Genomic DNA, 24,406 nt, shown 5'->3' on the forward strand with positions numbered 1-24,406 from the left:
GCTCCCGCGCGGAGCAAAAAAGAAGCTCAATTTCGGAGCTTCTTTTTGCGGCGCCTTTATGACGTCGCGAGGCGCCGCTGGCGCATTCGCAACGTCATAGGCGCCGTGACACGTCTGGACGTTATGCGTCCAGTACGTAAACATAGCGGCCCCCATGTGGAAGGGGCGCCGCCATGTTGTACATATTCTATACGTACTAGGGTTAGGGGGGTGCGGAAGCACCGCCCCTTCCTAACCCTAGTACGTATAGAAGACGTACTATATGGCGGTTTGTATCCCGCCAACATTTCTTAACTGATCAAGATTAAGTAACTATGGTACTTCAGATGGCCTTATGAAGTCTATTAGGGACACAAATTTAAGATGATATTCATTCTACTGTTCTTTTTCGCACTTATTTTTTAAAACTGAGAATTCCTGAAAGACAATAACTTTACCTTGAGTATAAGCATAGTCATCAGATCCAGAACTGGAACTCCTCTGGTACTTATGGCTTCCTCTTTCACCTCCAGATCCTGGTATAACTGAAATGGGCTGAATGGGTTCTGGTGCTGCAGAACGCTCTTCTTGGTCCACTAAATTTAAAAGGTTCTCAGTTGGTGCTCGGCCTACAGTGATTTTAAAAACTGCTGGATTTGGCTGAGATACCATTACTCGGGGGGACTGAGTAAGTACACCTGCAGGTCCAGCTGGCTGTGTATATGTTATATATACAGGATTAACACTATAAGGAGGTTTGGGCTGACCTGACATACTTCTGGAAGGAGAACTCGAAGGAGGAGTACCAGGTGCATACAGTGGGTGCTGATTCCGTTGTGATGGCTGGTTACTTATAGGAGAAGGGCTCCTGTTAATTGCAGTCCCAGGCCTTTGTGGTGGCTCAACTGTAATTTCTATCTTGTTCATCGAGCCTTTGGATCCAACATATGGGAGATAAGATACTGAATGTCCACCTGGTTTTTGATACGTCTGGGGCGTTTGTTGATATGGATGGGGTAGCACTGTTGAAGGACTGGGAGGCAGAAACACATGGGAACTTTGATGACTTAATTGGGTAGGCTGAACTTGATGCTGAGGTGAGCCAAAAGGAGAAGGGCACTGAGAAGCCGGTGGTGACTGAAAAGGGGATTGAGGAATCTGGGGCTGTTTTGGCGAATACTGAGAAGGCTGATAGTTCTGTTGGTGTGGGTAGATAGGTAGTGGATGTGGACTGTAATGTGGAACTGGACCTTGTGGCGATGAATGCCACTGCGTACTTTGAGTAGGAGTCTGTCGGCCTGATGAACTTTGAGACGTCTGTCTTATGTAGAGAGATCCAGGATTCCCATAAGGATTGCTTGGAATTGGAGGAAGAATTTGTAAAGCTCTGGGTACAGTCTGTCCAGAAGGGAGATTTTGTGACACTGTAACAGTTATAGGATTTGTGCTGTACCGAGGTATGTGCATATATGTAGGAGGAGGAGGAGGGCCTTGCATAGCAGATGTACTCATTCCAGGTTGCATGGAAGAAGGTTGCTGAGGTGGCTGAGGAGGAGGTGTAGCTGCATTTCTATTCTGGTCATTCAAAAAAAATGGATTGTAGTTGGGAGAAGCTGCCACAACAGCTGGAGCAGAATGTGGTTCTTGAACTAAACATATTAGCTGTTTACCTCCTGTGCGTTGTGGATCAATATGTCCATCACTTGAACTGTGTACCAGTGTACGACCACCATTAAGTTGAGCCCCATCCCCTCCATGATAACCGGTATGAGGATGAATGCCCAGGTTAATATGTAGAAGGCGGTTCTTGTTCATTCGGGTGTCATCTGGGCTATGGTACTCCATGTATAGATATTTGTTACTCTCTTGTGCAAGAACTCGACAACAAGCATCAATGTTGTTGTTATTCTAGTAATAAAGACAGCAAGTTAAGTGTTTTGTGCGCATGTAAATCAAGCTCTTAATAGCTACATTTGAACAAGTATGAGGTACAGGCACACCATAGTTAACAACCTCTGACAAAGAAGCTCCTTTTTTATCCCTGTCCTGCCCATTTTCTTCCTCAACCTCTTGTCTATATGGAAGTTTTTGGCAGTACAAGGGGATAATGAGGAAATGGTGAAGGATGACTGGAGAAATACAGACTTCCAGTTTCAGGTTCCAGCAGCATGTCTGCAGGAATCAACTGAATAAATTTTGAGCTGGAACAGAATGGGAATCTACTCTAGGTGATCCTATCATAGCTGGGTGAGCCAGGCAGCTGCCTCTAGAATCCCTCACAGAACATGTGTGAACAGTAAAATAGAGGACAAAAATGGGAAAGAAAACTAGCTTGTCTCATCACTACTCAAGTATATTTATTATTGCTTCTCTGACCTGGCTGATTAATTTCTCATGCATATATTATTAGTTCTGAATAAAGTTTGCTGAAAATTGTTAAACTGCTCTTATTTTCTGTTGTGTAGAAACCTGTTCCTATTTTTTCCATGTCATTTCTGCATCTGGTACCAAATTTTTTTATTGAAGAAGTAATGCCTAGGAACACATCTGCTCCATTAACTGAGGTATAATTTCTGTAAAGGCTGTCATCAGATTTAAAAAGCTTTACTTGAATAATAATGTGATATTTCCTCAGGTAAAACTGCATTAATTTGCATCTGAATGAAACAGTGATTCTGAAGAAAAGACATGTTTCCAGATGATACATGCTCATATCATAAGAAGCATCATCTTAGAAAGGTTTTCTATTGAGAAATGCAACAACTTCATGTGTCTTAAAAAGTGCATTTTCACTATTTACTCACAGGCATTCATCTCTTTTTGCATGTGCACAACAACAACAAGCTGAAGATCTTATGCTATTATTTTGCTATGATATTTCATCTTTTTCTCATCAGTTCTTCACTTTTTATTTGTTTCAACACACCAGGAAAAAAGTTTATGTGCAATGTTTTCAGGAGCTTAAAAAACTTCTATTTACAAGTAAATCTCATACTCTTTGGCACAGACAAAGACAAAATTTTATCTTGCACTCAGTCATATTCCAGATCCATGAATTAAACATTTATAATACTTATGAAAAGCTGAGGAATTTCCAAGCACTTTCTACCAATTACTTGTTTCATCTCATTTCCAACAGTTAATCAATAGGTATATGACATTTTTCAGCCTTGACAGTAGTATAAGGCACACGAGTGTTATAATCTGGAGCAAGGTTATAACAAATGCACGTCTCTGTATCCCAAATATATTAATGCTTCCTTGCAAGCTTTACTGAGCCTATTCCATGAATTCATTGTTTTGTTTCCATCCTTTCCAAACAACACTTACATTAGGAAAAACAATGAGTTTTTATTACCCATTTTATCTCTTTAATTCTTCCACAGGGAATTTTTGTGTTCCATTTAAAACTATACACTACCAATAAAATAAAATACTATAAACGGAACACAAAGAGTTATAGATATGCAAGGTGCTATCTAGATGGATTCTAGATCAGTTCTGAAATGATGAAGATTTTAGAGTACCACCCTTAAGACTGTCTACCATTAGCCATGCTGGTTGGGGCTGATATAAGTGGATGCCCAGTGTAACTGGAGGGCATCAAGTTGTGCCTCTGTCATTTAGTTAAGCATTTTTAATTCTACTTAAATGATATTTATACTTTTGAAAAGAACATTCTGATTTTTAAAAATATGGGAATATAAAATGAAGTACTGCCATTAAAAAATTTGTAATAACTATCTGAGAGTAAATAATAGTTTTCATTCCCACTCTCTGCTGCCTCAAAATAGAGCCTTTATTTTTTTCAGAAACAAACAGGAAAAAAATCATGCTTTAATCTTACCAGTTTGTAAAAAACTGACTTTTTAACTTTCCAAAAAAAGTTATTGCTGTCCCTCTTAACACTTACCTGGAGCATGCACTGAGATACCACACCTTCTGGAATCTCAGGGAAACGTTGCCGGAGGTCATGGAGCACCTGCATGTCAAGCTGCTGGCTGCCCTGCGCCATGCCCAATGGGTGTTATGTGTTCAAGACTTTCAGGAAATACCCATCAACAAGCTTCCCAGTGGTTATTATCTTCAGGCATGTTCTATAAGTACAAAAGCAGTTGAATGAAACCATAATTGAATATCACTTTAACCATCTTACGCATACACACACATCTGAACATCAGTTCCAGTTGAATAATGCAGATAATTTCCATCTATATTTCATTAAGTGCCACACTAAAACGCACAGCAGGACAGAAGGCAATCTCCCTCAGTATGCTACCCTCCAGATTTGTTGAATTATACCTCCTCTCTGTACCAAGACGCATGGCTGGTAAAAGATACTATACTGAGCACAGTAGTCCAAAATATCCTGATCCCTCTAAGTTGGGAATATTTATAGCCCATGCAGAGGAATGTGTAGCCTCTCAGATGACCTTTGAATACAACTACCAGCACTGGATAAAATGGTTGAGGCCGATGGGATCTGTAGTCCCAAAACTTCTTAAAAGCCACAGGTTCACTGTCCCTGCTCCAGAAGCACTGTATCTGAACCTGAAAAAAAGGATATCGTTCAGCCTTGAAAAATTAAAACCTGATAAGCGCTTTCTGTTTGTAAGACCTATCACTTCTTCTGTCTTATGTTTCTTCCAGGAACAAAAACAAACAAAAAACTTTGTACCAGAATCTCTCCATTTAAAAGGTGGGGGTGGGGTGGAGTCAATCATACTGCTAGCATAACACCGGAACCGACAAGTGTGGAGATCTCTATTCTTGGTCTGTTCCTTAATTCTAAGTGTATCTCTTAGAATTATTTCAAATTTTAGTAAAAACAAACAAACAAACAAACAAACAAAAACAACCACATTAGATCCTGAATGCCTAAAGTATGCCACCATTTCCACAGATTATGTTTGAATGAAAACCAATTAATGCCATTTTATAGTAAAATCCACCTTGGTTGACTTTTGTCCCTGGTACTTGCAGTTTATCAATATGCTCCACACTATGATGAATGCCAATTGCAGACTGTTTTTTTTTTTTTAAAAAAACAAATATAGGTAAAATTATCAATCAGGCAAAATTACAAACCATGTATCAAAAGAAATTACTAATTTAAGCACCACATGCCATCAACACAGTATCCAGAATAGTCATTCCTCTATTTTAGCACACTCTTTGTTATTTAACAATTATCAGATGCATATAAAATTATAACAAATGATATTAGGGGGCAGAACTTAAGGCTTTTAGTTCTGAGCTGCATCATTAGTTTCACTTTCATCACACAAAGCTCTCTTGTAGCAATTTCCATAGAGGTGACCATATTCCTCTTCTTTAGCAATAACCATAAAGAGTTTTGCTGCACCTTAAACACTAACAATTTTATTTGGTCTACGTTTCATTGATTGCCACAAGACTCTACCTTGTTGTTGTTTTTTAACTCTCACATAGGTTTTAACTAACATCAGCACATGCTTCGTAATGCTTATGTAGCATCTTGCTGTGATAGACAATACTGCTTGTACTCAGAGCTCATTGGGGTAAAAGTAGACTGGCTTCCATGTGTACAAGAAGGAAGGATGGATATCTTTGTATTAGCATCTGACTTGGCCTGTACAAAGATCTGCTGTATAATCAAGTTGTGCAAGGAACCCATTTTTGCTCATAAACAGAATTTTGTTGCTACCCCTGGCTAGCATTTCTACCATGTGTTTGGGAACTCTGGCTGTTTCTTACCTTCTCATAAAGTAGCTATATTTGTTATGATTTCTTCTTTGGATGATAGTAACACTCAACTGGTAAAGGGGTCAGGCAAGGCTGCATTCTATCACCCTATCTGTTCAACTTATACAGTAAGAAGAAAATATCACAAGAAGAGCAGGCTTAGATAAAGGGGGAGTAAAGGCAGATGGAAGGAATATCAACAGTCTAAGATATGTGGATGACACCATACTACTAGCAGAAAACATCATGAACATGGAACAATTATTAAGGAAGTTCAAATAAGAAAGTACAAAGGCAGGCTTAATGCTGATCATAAAGAAAACAAAAATAATGATCATGGAGGACCTACATACATTCAACCTAGACAATGTGGAAATCAAACTAGTAAAAGAGTTCCTGTACCTTGGAACAAACATTGATCAGAGATAGTGGTCAAGAAATCATAAAAAGACTAGGAATGGGAAGGGCACGCTTGAAAGAACTAGACAAGATCCTAAAGAACAAAGATATGCAACTGAGCACTATAGTCAAAACCAGGGGTAGGTAACCTGCGGTCCGCGGGCCGAATGTGGCCCAGCGAGGCCTTGGGACCGGCCCCAGCCCGGTCCTGCCGCCGATTGCCGCCGGGACCTTTGGCGTCTCGCACGAGGGACATGGTGGGGCAATTGTCTATAGAAGTCTCAGAAACATGCATTTATCTTAACATTTTTTAAAAAATCAGCAAATTTTTTCCTGTGTCCTCCATTTTTTTAAAAAAAAGAGCCCTCCATTTGAAAATTTTGTCCTACATTTGTCCCGGTTTATTTATTTATTTAATTTTTTAAAAAATTATTTAATTATTTCTTTATTTATTTTTTTTTGGCTTCGGCCCCCCAGTTGTCTGAGGGCCAGCAACCCGGCCCCCGGCTCAAAAGGGTTGCCTACCCCTGGTCAAAACCAACCAAGCCATAATATTCCCCATCACCATACTCAGATGTGAGAGGTGGACAGTGAAGGAGGCAGATAAAATCAATTGATTTGAGATGTGGTGCTGGAGAAGTACTGAGGATACCACGGACAGCCAAAAAGCCAGATGGGGCCATTCCAACAAGACGATTAAGTTGAGTCAGTCATACTGTGGCCACATCATGACACGGAATGGCTTATTAGAAAAGACAATAATGCTACAAAAGATGGAGGAATGTAGAAAGAAAGGAAGACTGCACACTAGATGGATGGACTAGGGCAGTGATGGCGAACCTTTTTGGTTTGCCGTGCCAGGGGCGGAGTTTCCACCCTCTGGGGATGGGGCCACATGCCAGAGGCAGGGTTTCCACCTTCTGGGGCAGGGCTTTCCCCCACGCCCTTTCCTGGCCTCCAGCTGTCTTTGAGAGACAGCTAGAAGTCGGGGGGGGGGGGGAATTGGGGGAGAGTGACAGGCGCATGCCTGCCCCTCCTACGCTTCCCTTGGCCTCCAGCTGTCTCTCAGAGACAGCTGGGGACCAGGAAGGGCCCATGGAGGGGGGAGGAGGAGGCCTACGGCCCCTGCTCCTCTACGAAGGGCTTTGTCAGACCCGAGGTGCCCTTTGAAGGACACCTCAGGTCTGTCGAAGCCACGTGGGGAGGAGGAGGCCCGTGGCCCTTGCACCTTTCCTCGAAGCTTCACCAGACCTGAGGTGTCCTCTGAAGGACACCTCAGGTCTAGCAAAGCCCCGAGGGGAGGAGGCGTCCGCCCACCCTCTCCTCCTCAGCACGAACGGGCTCCAAGGCACCCGTTCGCTCTGAGGAAAGGGAGGCCGAGGAGAAGGGGACTGGGCACGCGTCCCAGGCCCCTTCTCCTCGGCACGAACGGGCTGCAAGGCACCCTTTCGCTCCAAGGAAAGGGAGGCCGAGGAGAATGGGACTGGGCATGCGTCCCAGGTCCCTTCTCCTCAGCCCTTTCCTTGGAGGGAATAGAGGAAAGGGAAGCTGGGAGGGAAGAGGGCTGGGAGCAGGAGCCAGATGTCCGCGCCACTGGCTCCTTCTTCTGAGAGCCATTTTTTGGCTTCCCGCAATAGCGGGAGGCCCGAAAATGGCAGGTAGGAGGCGGAATAGGCACGCGTGTGCCTCTTCCGCCTTCTCCCTCGCCCCGTGCCTGGCAAAATGGCATCGCATGCCACCCGTGCCATAGGTTCGCCATCATGGGACTAGGGAGATCAAGGGAATGAATTTGCAAGACTTAAGCAGGGTAGTGGAAGATAGAGTCTTGGAGATGTCTCATCCACAGAGTCACCATGAATCAAGATCGTCTCAAAGGTAATTTGACACGATCTTGCTTTGGTCAGGCCCCACCTGGAATATTGTGTCCAGTTCTGGACCACAATTTAAAAAGGATGTTGAGAAACTGGAGCATGTCCAAAGGAGGGCGACTAAAATGGTGAAGGGTCTGGAAACCATGCCCTATGAGGAACGACTTAGGGAGCTGGGGATGGTTAGCCTGGAGAAAAGAAGCTTAAGAGGTGATACGATAGCCCTGTTTAAATATTTGAATGGATGTCATATTGAGGAGGGAGCAAGCTTGTTTTCTGCGGCTCCAGAGAACAGGACCCAGAACAATGGGTGCAAGCTACAGGAAAAGAGATTCCACCTCAACATTAGTTGGAACTTGCAGACAGTAAAGGCTGTTCAACAGTGGAACAAACTCCCTCGGAGTGTAGTAGAGTCTCCTTCCTTGGAGGTCTTTAAGCAGAGGCTGGATGGCCATCTGTCAGGGATGCTTTGATTTGGATTTCTGCATGGCAGGGGGTTGGACTGGATGGCCCTTGTGGTCTCTTCCAACTCTATGATTCTAGTTAAAAACAACAACAACAAAGCTGAAACATGTTTCTGTGGTCTGAGTAAAATGTTCCTGTTTCCTTTTCCACATGAGCTGTTAGTCTTAATGCAGGCTTTGCTTTTGCTGTCCCATTTCCTGCATGGGTGTTTCAGATATTTATTGTTAGTCAGGTTGGTTAAATGTGTGGGCCGTACTTCCTATTGTGTTTTGTACTTATCAGCAATGTGGTTTTAATTTAACACTTTTTTGTGTACTACAGAAGTTTGGCTATCTCATCCAAGGTTAAAAAATAGGACAAAGACCAATACCCTCATTTCTCTTGTCTCAGGGTAGTGGTGACTAGTTTTGCACTGAATGTCTAGGAACACCAGTCAAACAATGGTCAAGTATTTTAATGCACAAGCTTCATTAGGGCAAAAGACATAAGCCTGATACTTACGCAAATTTCAAGAATTAGTTTAATTTTCACATCAAAAAAGTTAACTATTAAATTAATCTAATGCTTTACAATGTTAATTACGTTAAACCGAGTTCCGTTCCTATCCTATTAGTGAGTGATTCATAATTTTTTCACTGCTGCAGCATCATTTTTGCTACCATATTGCAGGACTAGAGAGCAAGCAACCCACATATCTGTTGCTAACAAACAGTACCACAGTAAAACAAAAGAAAATAAGTTTCCACTTCATGGAGTATTTCACCACAGCAAAATAACTGTTGCTCAGCTGATCACAACAATGACCCTAGTTACCCTATATAGGAACATTTATAAGCATGTTTTTATTGCCAGAAAAGTTTAAATTTGAAGAAGAAGCTATTCAATCACGAGTAGGGCCAGCATGGTGTACTAGTTTGAGCACTGGACTATGACTCTGGAAACCAGAGTTCAAATCCTGACTCAAGCAGAAAAACCCACTGGATGCTGTTGAGCAAGTCACACTCTCTCAACATCAGAGGGCAACAACGGTAAACCCTCTCTGAAGAAACCTGCAAAAATAAACCTATGATAGGTTTGCCCTAGGGTTGCCATAAGTAAAAAATGACTTGAAGGCATACAACAAAGGCAGAGATATATCTTTAATTATGTTTTAACTCAAATCATAGCTTAACTTAGCACCAGAATAATGCTACCACTGGTGTCAACTGGGTTTCCAAGGAAGGGTTTTACCCAACCAGGCTGACACAGGAGTGAAGACCCTTTTCCATATCCTCTCACAGTATATTGCTGTCAGTACTACAGATCACAGCCTCTCCAGCAGACCTCTATCATCAGGTGTATATATGGTTTAGGAAACCATTATGAATCTAAAGCAAAGGTGTGAACTTTCAGAGGTCCAGAATACCCCCAGATGTTGGACAGCCCTAGGCTAGGGGGAAAAAATAACAGAGAGAGGCTCATTGTGGCTATTACAGGATGAGAAAACAAATGTCAATATATCTTCATTACCTAGACCTGTTTTAAGGCGGAAGGGCTGTTTTAAAAACTAAAGGTAACTTCATATCACTTCCAGTTTTGAAAAAGCAAATCAAGGTTGCACAAAACATGGCAAACTGATCTATACACACTCCAGAGTAAGGTGACTTTGTAAGTCACAAAATATTTTTGTGTGGCAATGTCAGGTATGTGGGTTGTTGGCGACCACATTCGGGCCTACAGGCCACACAATGCTCACTCTTGGTCAGGGGGCTCTGTCCCAACCATTACTGTATACATGATTTCCAATGTGCCTAATGTCGTGTCTTTGCAGCAAGCAGGTATAACATATATCTGAAAACTAAGCATATACTTTGGTCAATCCTATTCTACAGATATAGTTCTAAATATGCATTTTCTATACCACATTACAATAATCATTAGCAGGGGTAGGCAACATTTTTGAGCCGGGGGCCAGGTTGCTGTCCCTCAGACAACTGGGGGGCCGAAGCCAAAAAATAAATAATTAAATAATTTTTTTTTTAAAAAAATTATATAAATAAACCAGCCCAAAAGTAGGACAAATTTTTCAAATGGAGGACACTTTTTTAAAAAAATGGAGTACACACGAATAAACTTGCTGATTTTTTTTAAAAAATGTTAATATAAATGCATGTTTCTGAGGCTTCTATAGACAATTGCCCCCCCTTGCCCGCCGCTTGTCCCCCTTGCCCGCCGCTTCCCCCTTGCCCGCCGCTTCCGCCCTTGCCCGCCTCCTCCTGATAGGCTAAAGGCCCCGGCGGCAATCGGTGGCAGGACCGGGCTGGGGCCGGTCCCAAGGCCTTGCCGGGCTGCATCCGGCCCGCAGGTTGCCTACCCCTGATCATTAGGAAGACATGCAGCTGGTAACTGTTCTGCAACATGGTTTATTGGCCTAATGTTGTTTTATGGCAGATACATGGTTCAGTCACTTCAAGGTCAGTAATGAAGGACACACACACACGTACTCTGAAAGTTCAATCATTAAAGTCAGAAAATCTTTATAGGTGTGAGAAACTTCACTTGGCCCTTTGCATGCTTTCACCGTTCTGACTACTGACATTCTAACTAGGATCAATACTTACAGAGTAGCTAAGCAAGCTGTGCCTCAATAGCTGGCAATACCACTGTCTATGTATTACAGAGCATGACCCCACATTGTTTGGGAAAGGGCACTATTTAAGAATTTAGCTAGAATTCGGTTAAACTGTGCCTAGTTAAAACATTTTTAAAAGGGCATTAGCTGAAGTAGTGTTATATTTGTTCAATTCAACTGAAAAAAATTCTAAATATGCCTAACATCAGAACTATGCTTCTTTCCAGACAAAGATTTGTTCCATATTTTTCTCTCGTTCATTTGAACTCCATGCAGAAAGTATTTCTGAGTATTAGAAAGATACACAGCATCTAAAAACAAGAAAGTCTTTAAAATCATTTTGGAATTGTTCAGGCAAGACTGTAATAGAATCTTCAAAAAGCACATCTGCTTGCATACTGAAAAGATCCCTTAAAAATGCAAGCCATTAATCCTCTACAAATATAAGCCATGCAGAAGCAGAAATGCATAAAGGTCCACTCTCTCTAAGATAATGAGTAAAGCATCCATTAAATATTTTCTTACTTATTTGTTTACAATAAATTTTTATCCAGTAAGGCCACAACTCCAATCATGACCAGTTCTGATCTTGTATTTCCAGATGGGTTGTATTCAACTGCTATCTCACAATGCAAGTGGAGAAAATATCTCTGTGTGAATTGGTTCTTGCAGGTCATGAAGTTGGCAATATCAAGTAATGCAGGACAACAGCGTAGCTATAAGAAATGGCACTCATTCCAGAGTTCAAAGTGTGATTAGCATGTTTCCTACAATACTATGTTAAATGTGATATAAAGGAAACAAAAGATCCATGGTTTTTTTCTTTTGGAGAGACTAGCTGCTGTAGGCTGACCACTGCCTCACTCAGGCTGCATCCAGACTGCAGAAACAATCAAGTCAAATACCACTTTAACTGCCATGGTTCAATATTATGGAAGCCTGGGAAATGTAGTTTGTTGTCCCAAACTCTCTAGCAGAGAAGATTAAATGCCTCATAAAACTAGAATTCCCAGGATTCCATAGCACTGAGTTAAAGTGATGTCAAACTGGGTTACCTCTGCAGTGTAACAGGCAGCACATCAGAAAACAGGGCACACTATGAAGAGAAGACCAGAAAGAGTCACTGCACCGGCCATTTTGGCTGTAAAGTAGGATTAAATTGCTTTAAATACACATAGAGGCTGTGTGGCACAAGCATCTCCTATTCTAGCTCCATCATATGTAACACAGATATGGTGACTCAACATTTTCAAATTTCAGGTACACTGAATTAATCAAATTTACCTATTTTTACAGACATCAAATTAGGGCAAACACACGTGCCTTTTAATCTTGAAATTCTTAGACCCAAATACCAAGCTATTGGGTCAATCAACCTAAAGTCTTGATATGAACAATTATTGTGGCCTTTGATTTTCAACAGGGGCACAGTTGCTCAGAGAAAAGACTGCCAAAATAAAGCTGCTTCGGGTCTCTTTGGAGGTATGCTGTTTAAATGATGCATGCACCCCAAGAATCCGGAAGCTGCACCAAAGCTGTACTCCAGTGCTTAGGAATGGAGTGTGGCTTTGGCGTGACCTCCAGACTCTTAGGACCCCTGCATCATTTAAATAGCATACTTCCAAAGAGACCCGAAGCAGCTTTATTTTGGCAGTCTGTAACAGGCCATTGTATTAATTGTTAGATAGGGCCTCACTTTGGGATCATGTGTGTTTCACTTCTCATAACTGGAGAAAGGAAAGCATCCCAAAAAAGAATAATACAAACTTGGTGAATCAACATAGCATGCCTAGCTTGTTGTTGTTGTTGTGTGCCTCCAAGTCACTTTTGACTTATGACGACCCTAAGGCAAACTATCACAGTGTTTTCTTGGCAGGTTTCATAAAGGAGGTTTATCATTGCCATCATCTGAGATTCAGAGAGTGTGACTAGCCCAAGGTCATTAAGTGGGTTTTTCTAACACTCGAACAGGGAAATGAAACCTGATCTCCAAAGTCATAGTCCAACACTCAAACAACTACTCCTCGCATGCCTAGTTTTCATTATTAAGGACAAACAAAGGACATAGGTTAACAAACTACCCTTTACTTCTAAGGTTTTGAATCTTAGTGACTAAATTAATAAACTATGATTAGTCCTAACGTTATATGATGTCTCTACTAATCCGAGCATTCTATAAAACTAAGAAGCAGAGTCCTCCCTCCAGTTCATCTGGTGTCATCCGGCCTTGGAGGGAGAGATGCAGGCAAGCTCCATTGGGCTGGGCCTGGACTAAGAAGCAGGGCCTTCCCTCCAGTCCATCTGCCATGGTCCAGGCCTCAAAGGGAGAGAAGAACTGCTGAACCCGATCCTCTTCCCCACTGCCATTCCCTTTTCCTTTTGTGTCATGTCTTTTCAGATTTTAAGCCTGAGGGCAGGGAATTGTCTAATTAACCATTTGTAAGCTGCTCTGAGAGTCTTTGTGGCTGAAGAACGGGGTATAAATACTACTTCTTAAAGATGACCACAAATCCCATACGTTATTTGCATCGCATATCTGAAGCAACCATCAGAAGATAGCTTGCCATAAAACAAATTGCAAAATTATAAACTCAGGAAGATATTAGATCAATGCTTCTGATAAAAACTACATTGTGAGGTTTATACAAGGCACAACATTTCCATGATCCACAGCACAAAATTAGCAAGTAACCTAGACGAAAGTATTCTAATGGATGGTTAAAGAGACTGCTATTAGTCTGTGATTGGCAAACACTTATGCTGAAAATGAAAAAGGCCACAGAAGAAACAATATTAAACATATAACAAAGAAAATGTTTTGTTTAATAAAAAATCAGTTTAAGGTAAGAGATTGCACAGTTAATAGTTCTCTTACAACCCCCCCCCCCCCACACACACACATACTATTTTTGTGGGTCTGACTCCCTCCTCCAATTTCCCTGGACTTTTCTAGCAAAACCAGAACAGTAAAGCAATTTTTCCTGGAAGCCTCCACGAGTGGCAATTAAACTTTTCATTAGATCACAGGGCAGCCCTGCACCATTTAGCCTAAAACAATGCCTGTTTTTCATAACCAGCCACTTTTGGTTCTTTGCTTGGTACTGTGCAGTCCATGCAGCCCCCAGGTGCTCCCAGGGAAGAAAACTGACTCCCAGACAAATGAAGTTGCTTGAAGGAATGGTATGTCATAGAAGTCACAGAATTAAAGGCATCATACAGAGTGGCCAAAATAAATTTATTTCAGGTCACTTTGGAGGTATGCTGTTTAAATGATGCATGTGTCCTACGAGTCCAGAAGCCACACCAAAGCCATACTCCAGTCCTAAGGACTGGCGCGCAGCTTTAGTGCAGCTTCTGGACTCTTAGGACGCATTCATCATTTAACAGCATACTGTACCTCCAAAGTGACCTGAAGCAAATTTATTTTGGCCAGTCTGTATGGGGCCAAAGAGTTGGAAGAGACCAAAAGGTCCATCCAGTCCAACTCCCTGCCATGCAGGAACATATAATCAAAGCACTATTGGCTCTATTGTTTAAAAACCTCCAAAGGAGGAGACCACACACTCCAAGGCAGCGTGTTCAATTGTCCAACACGTCTTACTGTCAGGAAGTTCTTCCTAATGTTGAGGTGTAATCTTTTTTCCTGTAGTTTGAATCCATTGTTTTGTGTCCTAGTCTCTTGGAGAGCAGAAAACAAGCTTGCTCCATCCTCAATATGACATCCTTTCAAACATTTCAACATGGCTATCATGTCACTTCTTAATCTTCTCTTCCCCAGGTTAAAGATACCCAGCTCCCTAAGCCATTCCTGATAGGGCATGGTTTTCAGACCTTTCACCATTTTGGTCACCGTCCTCTGGAGACGCTTCAGCTTGTCAATATCCCTCTTGAACTGTCCTATTATTTGCTGCACTTCTGGCATATCCTAGGACAATAGTGAGCTTCCACTTCAGTTTTCACATCAGAAATTGCACATAGAATATCATAGTCCCATCATAATACTGAAATTAATTTCAGTTTACAATATACATTTCTGATATGATTATCAGTGTTGATCACAGTTACAAGGTACAATGCCTGACTATAAGAAGAATTACATTTTGTGGTTCATTAGTTTAGTATCATATGAATTAATTATGCACATATTGATAAGGCCTAAAATAAAGTGCTGGCCAAAGCTAACATTGTTTGCACTGCTATGACTACACGTCTAATTCTGATAGGACATGCTAATAAATAAATATATATTACTCAGAAAGAAAGAAAGATTTTTTTCTGAAAGAATACATCTGCATGATTTGCTACAGAGGCAGGTAAATATTTGCAAACCATGATGAGTCAGAGCATCTAGCAAAGCACTGTCCCTGAAAGCAATCAGGATGATACCCTGATGGAGTTAACAGGCTGATCTACTGGTAGCCCTCCCCTTGCTGTATCTCCTACATCAAAGATAAAGAAGCAGGATGTTTCTTAATGTGGAAGATTCATGCCCAGTTATGTGCAGTACCACTGAACCACTGACACTGAATATTATTGTTCATGTGTAATTACAGTGTGCAATACCACTGAAGCAACTGAAATAATTAAAAAGTTCCCATATCTAGGATCTAAATGGTGACTGCAGCTAAGAAATCCAAAGAACACTAGGAGTGATAAGGGCTGCTAAAAAAAAAAAGACCCTAAAGAGTAAAGGTATACAACTGAGCACAAAAGTCAGAATTGCCTAAGCCATAATATTCCCCATCACCATACACAAATGTGAGAGCTGGACAGTGAAGAAGGCAGATAAAAATCAATTGATTTGAGATATGGTGCTAGAGAAGAGTGCTGAGGATATTGTGGACAGCCAAAATATCAAACAAATGGGTCCCTGAACACAGTTCAAGTATGAACTCTTCCTTGGAAGCCAATGACAAAACTGAGGCTATCCGACTTTGGTCACATCATGAGAAGGCATGGCTCACCAGAAAAGATGATAATGTTAGGAAGACCACACATTAGATTGATAGACTCAATCAGGGAGGTCACAGGCATGAATCTACTAGACTGAAGCAGAGGATTGAAGAAGGGGTGAGGGGTGGGAGATAGGAAATCTCTTATCCACAGGGTCACCAGAAGTCAGGGCCAACTTAAGGGTAGTTAACAACAAGAACAATCACTGATAGCCCTACTGAATCTACACAGTTCTTTTTTAAACCACATGCTCCTAGTAATCGTTCAACTAATTTTTTTTTAAAAGATAAATATAACCTGGGCTCACAGGCTCTTTTCTCCAAGTAGTCCTGCTGTAAGGAGTTCACATACTCTACTTAACACTGTATCACCAAGAAAAGGCATTTTTCCTCAGCAGCATGGCTGTGTTAATACCAGCGTCACCTACAATACAATACCCATCCTTGACAGGCAACAGGTAATGCAACACTGTTCTTCTCCTGCTTGTCTCGGCTATTACTCTGTAATATTTTTATCAGCAATGTACTTCTTAACCAGCTGAGCACATTTACACACTGGATCACTGCAGTGGCAAAGCCCTCTGACACAACAGTACCTCAACTAGTCAGCTGTAGCTCTCAAGTATTTTCTCCGGATTACCAGGCACAGCAGAATTACAGAAGTTTGAACGTTTTCTTACTCCTATCACTAACAACTAGGATAGGCGTGTGCATGCACAGGTGTCTGCAGGCAGGTGGGGTACATATTTTTTGTTGACATAGGTACTTAAAAAAAGAAAACAAATTAAGAGACAAATACAAAACAGACAAGAATCCTTCTTCCTGCCTTCTCTGTGCTGCAACAATCCCTGATATTTCATTAGCCTTTTAATCTGTGGTGAAATACCAACTCCCACTGCATCAAATCTACTCTGCCATCTTCAGTTATGAGAAAAGAGAGTATATCACAGTAGCACCAAGAAAAACACCTGTGCTTTTTAATCACCGGCACACGTCCTGTTTTGAACAGTTATTGCTCTCCAGTGTACACATAATGCCATACATCATAATATATTGTACATCATAACAGGAACAATCCAAAATTCAGCAAGACATCTCAGCAAATTGGCAAGGCCCTGCTCCTACTCAATATTTTTTCTTTTTCCAAAGCTGCCAAAACCAAAGCAGCAGCATCATACTGCAGTCATCAGGCAGACAAGACATGCCAAAGAAAACAGCAACTATTACACATCGCTTACTTACAAGAACAACAAGGCGATAATTGTGCGCTACCCACATCCCTGTTATACAAATACAGGTGTGGGTGTGGCATATACAAGCAACCCAAAAGCAACCTCTGAGCCAGGCAGAAAGTTTCACTGCACGTGTAGGAGTACAGAAACGTTCACACCCATCACATCATTTAAAAGGTTTCCCTCTGTTTCTACCATAACAGTTCAAAAGTGCAGAAAACTTTATCTGCTTTAAAAAGAGTATTAAAAAAAATCCAACCAAAACAGGCTAAAATTTGATGTGCAAACTCACAAGTAAGTGGATGCTGAATTGCTGACAAGACACTCAATCCTTACTCATCACCCACCCTCAACTACAGGCCTCAAGTGGAGGCTCTCCATCCCTCAGCACTGAGTCCAACCTTCTTTCTGCCAAGAGACCACCTTATTTACAGAGCCAGGCTACCTTCCCAAAAGGAGATTAACAAGTCAAATAAATGTGGGGAAGGGCAATAATGTTTATTATTGTTACTTTTTTTGTTTTGTGAGTGTGCCTAGTTTATAGTACAGATGCAGTTTTCAACACACATACGTGAAAAGGTGCATCAGGATTCATTCTACTTTAATGCTCACTTCTGTATGTTTTTATTTGTGTTGTTCTTTTCGTTTGTGTCCCAATTTGTGGCGAGGGAGCAGGATATAATTGTAGATAACAGTAATAGAGACCACCAGATTGGTGTAGTGGTTTGAGCCTTGAACTGGGACTCTTGATACCAGGATTTGAATCCTGGTACAAAACCCATGGTGACCTTAAGTCATACTCTCTCAGCCTCAAAAGATGGCAAGGGCAAACCCCCTGTGAAGAAACTTGCCAAGAAAATCCCATGAGTGGTTCGCCTTAGGGTTGACTTCAGCAAATAACTTGAAGGCACACAACAATAACACAGTAATAGCAGTAGTAGTAGTAACAACAATCTTCCCCTCCTCCATGCAAGATTTTCATGCACATTGCAATCTTTCCACAACAGCAGAAAAGGGACACACATACACACAATTAAACTCCACTTCATTTATAAGCTGTATGTGGGTGTTGCATAGTCCATACCTACATTTACAGTTATCAACACAAACACACATTCATATGACAAGGTGCATCAGCATTAATTCTACTCTAAGGCCCACTTTTGCATGTTATTAAGTGGGCTTTTCATTTGTAAGCCTCTTTGTGTCCCAGTTTTGGGAGGGAGAGGAGGAACAGGATATAAATAAATTCACTGGTAACAGTAACAATAACAATTATTATTATTATTATTATTTAGGTCTGGACTTGAAATAGCCATAATAAAAGTAGTAATATTAGTGATGATGATGATATTCATAGTTTATTTAGGTCTAGACCTGTAACCATAATAATAACAACAGTAATAGTAGTAGTAGTAATGGTTTATTTAGGTCTGGACTTGAAATAGCAACAATAATGATGATGATGACACTACTTTATTTAGGTCCAGAGCTGTAACCATAATAATCACAATGGCGATAATAATAATAATAATAATGACAATGATGATAGTAATGATAATAATAATTTATTTAGGTCTAGAGCTTTAACAACAACAACAACAGTAATAATAATCATTGTAATAGGAATGGTAGTGCTGCTGATGATAACAAAACAACAATAATAGTTTGGGCCTGGAGCTGTAACAGTAATAATAATAACAGCAATAATGATAATAATAATAATAATAATAACACACAAGATTTCCCTGCATATTTGCAACCTTTTGCACAACACCAAAAAGGGACACACACACAAATACACACCCCACAATTATGCCCTCCTTTCAGAGACAGAAGTCACTCTTCTCCCTACTATTACTGCTAATATAATAACAGTAATATAACAATAGTCATATCCCCCCCCCTCTCTCTCTCTCCCCTGGGCCTGCCCTGTGTGACCCACAACCACAACCACAGCAGCCCCAGCGAGAGAGGCCCTCTTTCCCTGCCTGCCTGCCTGCTTGCCTGCCTTCTCTCACCGCTGGCCAGAGGGGGCCCGGTCCCAGGAGGAGGCAGCCCATCTTCCCTGGCGGGGCTCGGGGAGAGGGCCCCCTTCCTTCCTTCCTTCCCTTCTGAGGCGGACGGAGGAAGGGAAGGGGCGGCCCGGCGCGCGGGAGGCGGCCGGGAAGCGTTTCCGGGATCCAGCAGGAGACTCCCGCAGAAGAACCAGCAGCAGGGCCCGCCCCCTTCCCCGCCCCCTTCTCCTCCTACAAAATGGAGGCCTCGCCCAGCAGCCTTGACTTCCGGTCCAGGCAGGGCCGCCGCGCCACCCCTTTTTTGACACCGCTTTCCCTGCCCCTGGGGATCCTGGGAAGTGTAGTTTTTGTGAATGTGGTCGAAACGAAAAGGGGTTTCGCGTTTTCGGGGGAGAGAGAGAGTCGGCACTACAAGTTCCGTCAGGCTGTGAGGTACCCGGATGTTTGCCTCTCTCTGTGCCAGTTGCATAAACTTAAACTCCATGGCAGTGGAGGGGAAAGAGGCTGGCAGAGATCAGCTGTTGCGGGGAAAGTACACAAACACACACACCCCTTGCCTCGTTCTTCCTTTAGTCTCAATTGGGCTCCCCGCCTGTGGTTTGTATATGTGACACACACACTTGTCCCTCCATATATTCGCTAAGGTTAGGGGCACAAGACCCCAGCGAATGTGGGAAAACCGGAAATAGCAAAAACACCATGTTTTACCTGGGAGTATGCCTCTCTAGGAATCTCTGGGTCCTCCAGTGCAACTCTATGGTCAACAGCTGCCAAACACTGACCATAGAACTGCACTAGAGGAGCTGCAAAGGCCTAATGGAGTGTTCTCTCTAGGAATCTCCAGGTCCTCCAGGGCAACTCTGTGGGCAACATCTGACAGACACTGACCATAGAACTGCACTGGAGGAGGTGCAAAGGCCTAGTAGAGTATTCTCTCTAGGAATCTCTAGGTCCTTCGAGGCAACTTTTCATTAAAGTTGACCATAGAGTTGCACTGGAGGACCTACATATTCCTAGAGAGAACATATTAATCAAATCCATGAATAAGCAAAGCCACAAATATGGACGAGTGTGTGCGTGTGTGTATAAATTTCCAAATGCATCTGAGGAAGTGGACTGAACCCTAGGAAAGCTCATGCTGCCAATTTCTTTCTTTCAGTCATGTCTCAAAGGTGCTGCAACTAGATCTCTCTATGTACTAAATTTCTTTCAGTCATACATGCCTTGCTTATTTAGTTGTTGTAAAGCATTCTCCTGGTGGGAGAGGCTTCCATATATATATATATATATATATAATCCTTATTTAGCTGTAGCTATTATACTGCATTCTACTGGTGGAAGAGCTGTATGTCTGTAAATGTATGTGTATGCGCATACACACACACACACAGCCCTTCCACCAGTAAAATGCAGTACAGTATAATTGTGTGTGTGTGTGTATATATATGAAAGACATGTATAATTGAAAGATAGATATAGATATATTGATCAGTTATACAGGTCTTCCTTATTTAGCTGTAACTATTATACTGCATATGGTAGAATAGCTGTATGCATGTAAATGTATGAGTGTGTGCATATATACATACACACATAGCCCTTCTACCAGTACAATTCAGTAATATTTATATATATATGAAAGACATTACTGTATAATTGAAATATATATATATATATGCATTCTACTGATGCATGTATATGTATATATGTGTGTATATATACAACTTTGTGTATGTGCTTATGTATGTGTGTTATGTGTGTGTAGCCCTTTCACCAGTAAAATGTAGTATAATGTATCTATATAAGGAAGACATATATACATGAATATACAACACACACACACACATATATGTTACACACGTCTTTCTTATTTAGCTGGAGCTATTATACTACATTGTACTGATGGAAGAGCTCTGTGTGTGTGTGTGTGGTCCTTCCACCAGTTAAATGCAGTATAATAATAGATATATAAATAAAGATATAGGTATTTTTTTTCAGTTATACATTTCTTCCTCTTTAGCTGTGGCCATTCTACTACATCCTAGTCATGAAAGATCTGTTCAACCAGCAATCCTATCAGTTTGTATTATAGAAAGCAAAGAATAAAAGCCTCTCTGAGAGTGCAGAAATAATGCAGTTTTACACCATTTTAAGTGCTGCAGTTCTATTGTGTGAAATCCTGGACTTTACAGTTTTACAAGGTCCTCAGCCTTCTCTGTCAAAGAGTAACGATGCCTCACAAAGCTACAAACCCCAGGAGCCATGTAGGATGGAGCCATGGCAGTTAAAATGTGTCAAACTGCATTATTTCTAAAGTGTGGATGCTCCCTAAGGCTTCTTTTTAGGCAAAGTCTGTGCAGTCTCTACAAGTTTCTCTCCTGCTTCCTTTCTCTGTTCATAATGTTCTTAAAATAAAGAAGCTGCCAAGGAACACTTTTCTTTCCCTGATGAATTTTTATTTCCTTAATCCCAGAAGAGACTGTTATGTTTTTGATAATATCTGAGCCACAGAAACAGCCTCTGGCACATTGTGGCCATTTACAGGAGCAGGTGGTATGGGATGCAATAGTGCCAATATGGCTGAATGTCCAGGTTATGCCTCTTTGTTTCCGTTAACAACAGTATGCTAACTACATAGGGTTTAGTATCAAATATTATTATCAGCCCTGTTGACACATTTAGCACAATGGTCTTTTCTACCCCACCCAGGTTTTTTTTTTTTTTACTTGCAGTGTGCATCCAGGGTTTTAAAGGGTTTGGGTACTTTGTATATATGAGCTTAAAATTGGAGGGTGGGAAAAAGCTGGGTTACACTGTTCCAGTGGTGCTTTCTGAGCCCAACATACTCTCCATCCTTGTGCTTGCTTGCTGAAAATTGTTAGGAGCCACATGGTAGGAGTAAGTAAGACACTATGGTCATCCCATATTATGGCTTTGTGTAGCTGAATTTTTCTTTATCAGAATAGCCAACAGGGGGAGAGCACTGTGATTACAGAATATGGAGAAACGTTTTCTGATTGGTGCGGGGGGAGGTCAGACAAAAATGCATTGTATCATTGTATTTTTAACTTACTATGTTCAGAATGGTATCATACAGAAAATGAGATGAGACTATATTCTGAGGAAGGAGTGTGGATAACATACTCTGTGTGTGTGTTCACACGTGTGTCTCCAAGTGTCCTGTTGACCTCATTAACTTAATAGGGTTTTCTCAAGCAAGAAATACTCAGAGGTGGTTTTGCTAGTCCCTTCCTCTCATAGCTTACAGCACCAAGTAATTCCTTGACAGTATCTCATCCAGGTAGTTTAAAGTGGGTGATGAGGGAGATTACCGCACTGCGTTCTGAGAACGTTCCGTGTCATAACGTGATGATAACGTTCCTGGAACGGATATTACCGCATTAGCAAACTAGAACGTGATCAGAACGTGATGAGAACGCATTTTACCGCACAGCGCTTCCTTTTTCTTGAAACCGTTCCGAGAACATATTCCACCAAGGCCGCCTCCGTCTCTTGATTGGCTGAAAGAATGACAGGCAGGGAGGCAGGGAAGCAGGCAGGCGAGCGACTGCAGTGAGGGAAGGGGTATGTGTGTGAGAGAGAGAGGGGGGAAAGGAGGAGGGAGGGATGGGAGGGAAGAAGGAGGGATCGGGAGGAAGGTAGGGAGAAAGAGAAATGGGGAGAGATGAGCCTTGCAAGTTACATCCCAAACCTCCTTTGCAAGGCTGGGATTGGGAGGAAGGCAGGGAGAAAGAGAAATGGGGAGAGATGAGCCTTGCAAGTTGCATCCCAAACCTCCTTTGCAAGGCTGGGATTGGGAGGAAGGCAGGGAGAAAGAGAAATGGGGAGAGATGAGCCTTGCAAGTTGCATCCCAAACCTCCTTTGCAAGGCTGGGAAGAAGGAAGAGCTCCATGCAGGTCTCTTCAAGCCGAAGGAAAGCAAGTTGCCAGGGAGGGGACTGGGCCAATGCCAGAGCCCCGGCAGCCATAGCAGCTCTTTAAACTGGTTAGAAAAGAAGAGTCCTCTGCTGTCATCCCAATTCCCCTTTTTGGCTGCTTGTCACCCTTTTGCCTCCTGTGTGTGTGCGCATGTAATAATAATAATAATAATAATAATAATAATAATAATAATAATTTGTTTTATTTATATACCACTATTCCAAAGATCATAGCAGTGAACAGCAAGTAAGCTAATTTGCCCCCAACAGTCTGGGTACTCATTTTAGCGACCTCGGAAGGATGCAAGCCTGAGTTGAGCTTGGGCCCTTTGCTGGTCTTGAACTCGCAACCTTGTGGTTTTGAGTGAATGGTTGCAGTACAGGCATTTAACCACTGCGCCATCAGGGCTCCATGTGTGCCTTCATAGAATCATAGAGTTGGAAGAGACCACAAGGGCCATCCAGTCCAACCCCATTCTGCCATGCAGGAAATCACAATCAAAGCATCCCCAACAGATGGCCATCCAGCCTCCGTTTGAAGACCTCCAAGGAAGGAGACTCCACTACACTCCGGGGGAGTGTGTTCCACTGTTGAACAGCCCTTACTGTTAGGAAGTTCCTCCTAATGTTGAGCTGGAATCTCTTTTCCTGGAGCTTGCATCCATTGCTCTGGGTCCTAGTCTCTGGAGCAGCAGAAAACAAGCTTGCTCCCTCCTCAATATGACATCCATTCAAATATTTAAACAGGGCTATCATATCACCTCTTAATCTTCTCTTCTCCAGGCTAAACATCCCCAGCTCCCTAAGTCGTTCCTTGTAGGGCATGGTTTCCAGACCTTTCACCATTTTAGTCGCCCTCCTTTGGACACGCTCCAGTTTCTCAATGTCCTTTTTGAATTGTGGTGCCCAGAACTGGACACAATATTCCAGGTGGGGCCTGTTAGCTTCCCTCCCCACTTTAATTCTTGTCTGGCTCTTTGCTATGGAATTCTGGGAGTTGTTTGCTTGCTTTTGTGTGGTGCTAAAACAGAGGAGCTTTTGTGGGTTCCTTCCTGGAGGGAAGGAGGAGAAGGTCCTGGGCATCCCTGCCATCCCTGTTTCCTGCAGGCTGCCAGCACAGGAGCCCCGCTGGACATGACACCAGAGCCCCCCCCCCCCCACAGAAGCAGCCAGACCCTCTCCCTCTTGCTCTCTGCCCTGGCCCCGTTTCCCTCTCTCTT

At 42.1% G+C, this 24,406-nt stretch overlaps 1 protein-coding gene across 4 annotated transcripts in view; it reads right to left on the reverse strand.

Moving 5' to 3' along the window:
• TAB3 (TGF-beta activated kinase 1 (MAP3K7) binding protein 3) overlaps nt 1-19,432 on the reverse strand; it is a 58,294-nt gene extending 38,862 nt beyond the window's left edge. For all 4 annotated transcript variants that reach the window (XM_089511807.1, XM_089511806.1, XM_089511803.1 and 1 more), the window contains exons 1-3: nt 19,252-19,432; nt 3,893-4,076; nt 438-1,887 (exon numbers count right to left, since the gene is read on the reverse strand). In XM_089511807.1, coding sequence (XP_089367933.1) covers nt 438-1,887; nt 3,893-3,994 — 1,552 coding nt within the window. In that variant the 5' untranslated portion in view covers nt 3,995-4,076; nt 19,252-19,432. The remainder of the gene's footprint in view (nt 1-437; nt 1,888-3,892; nt 4,077-19,251) is intronic.
• Between the last annotated feature and the right edge of the window lie 4,974 nt (nt 19,433-24,406).

The sequence above is a fragment of the Sceloporus occidentalis genome, unplaced genomic scaffold, assembly GCF_023333645.1.
Source record: "Sceloporus occidentalis isolate IW3139 unplaced genomic scaffold, rSceOcc1.0.p SCAF_2, whole genome shotgun sequence".
Classification (NCBI taxonomy): domain Eukaryota; kingdom Metazoa; phylum Chordata; class Lepidosauria; order Squamata; family Phrynosomatidae; genus Sceloporus; species Sceloporus occidentalis.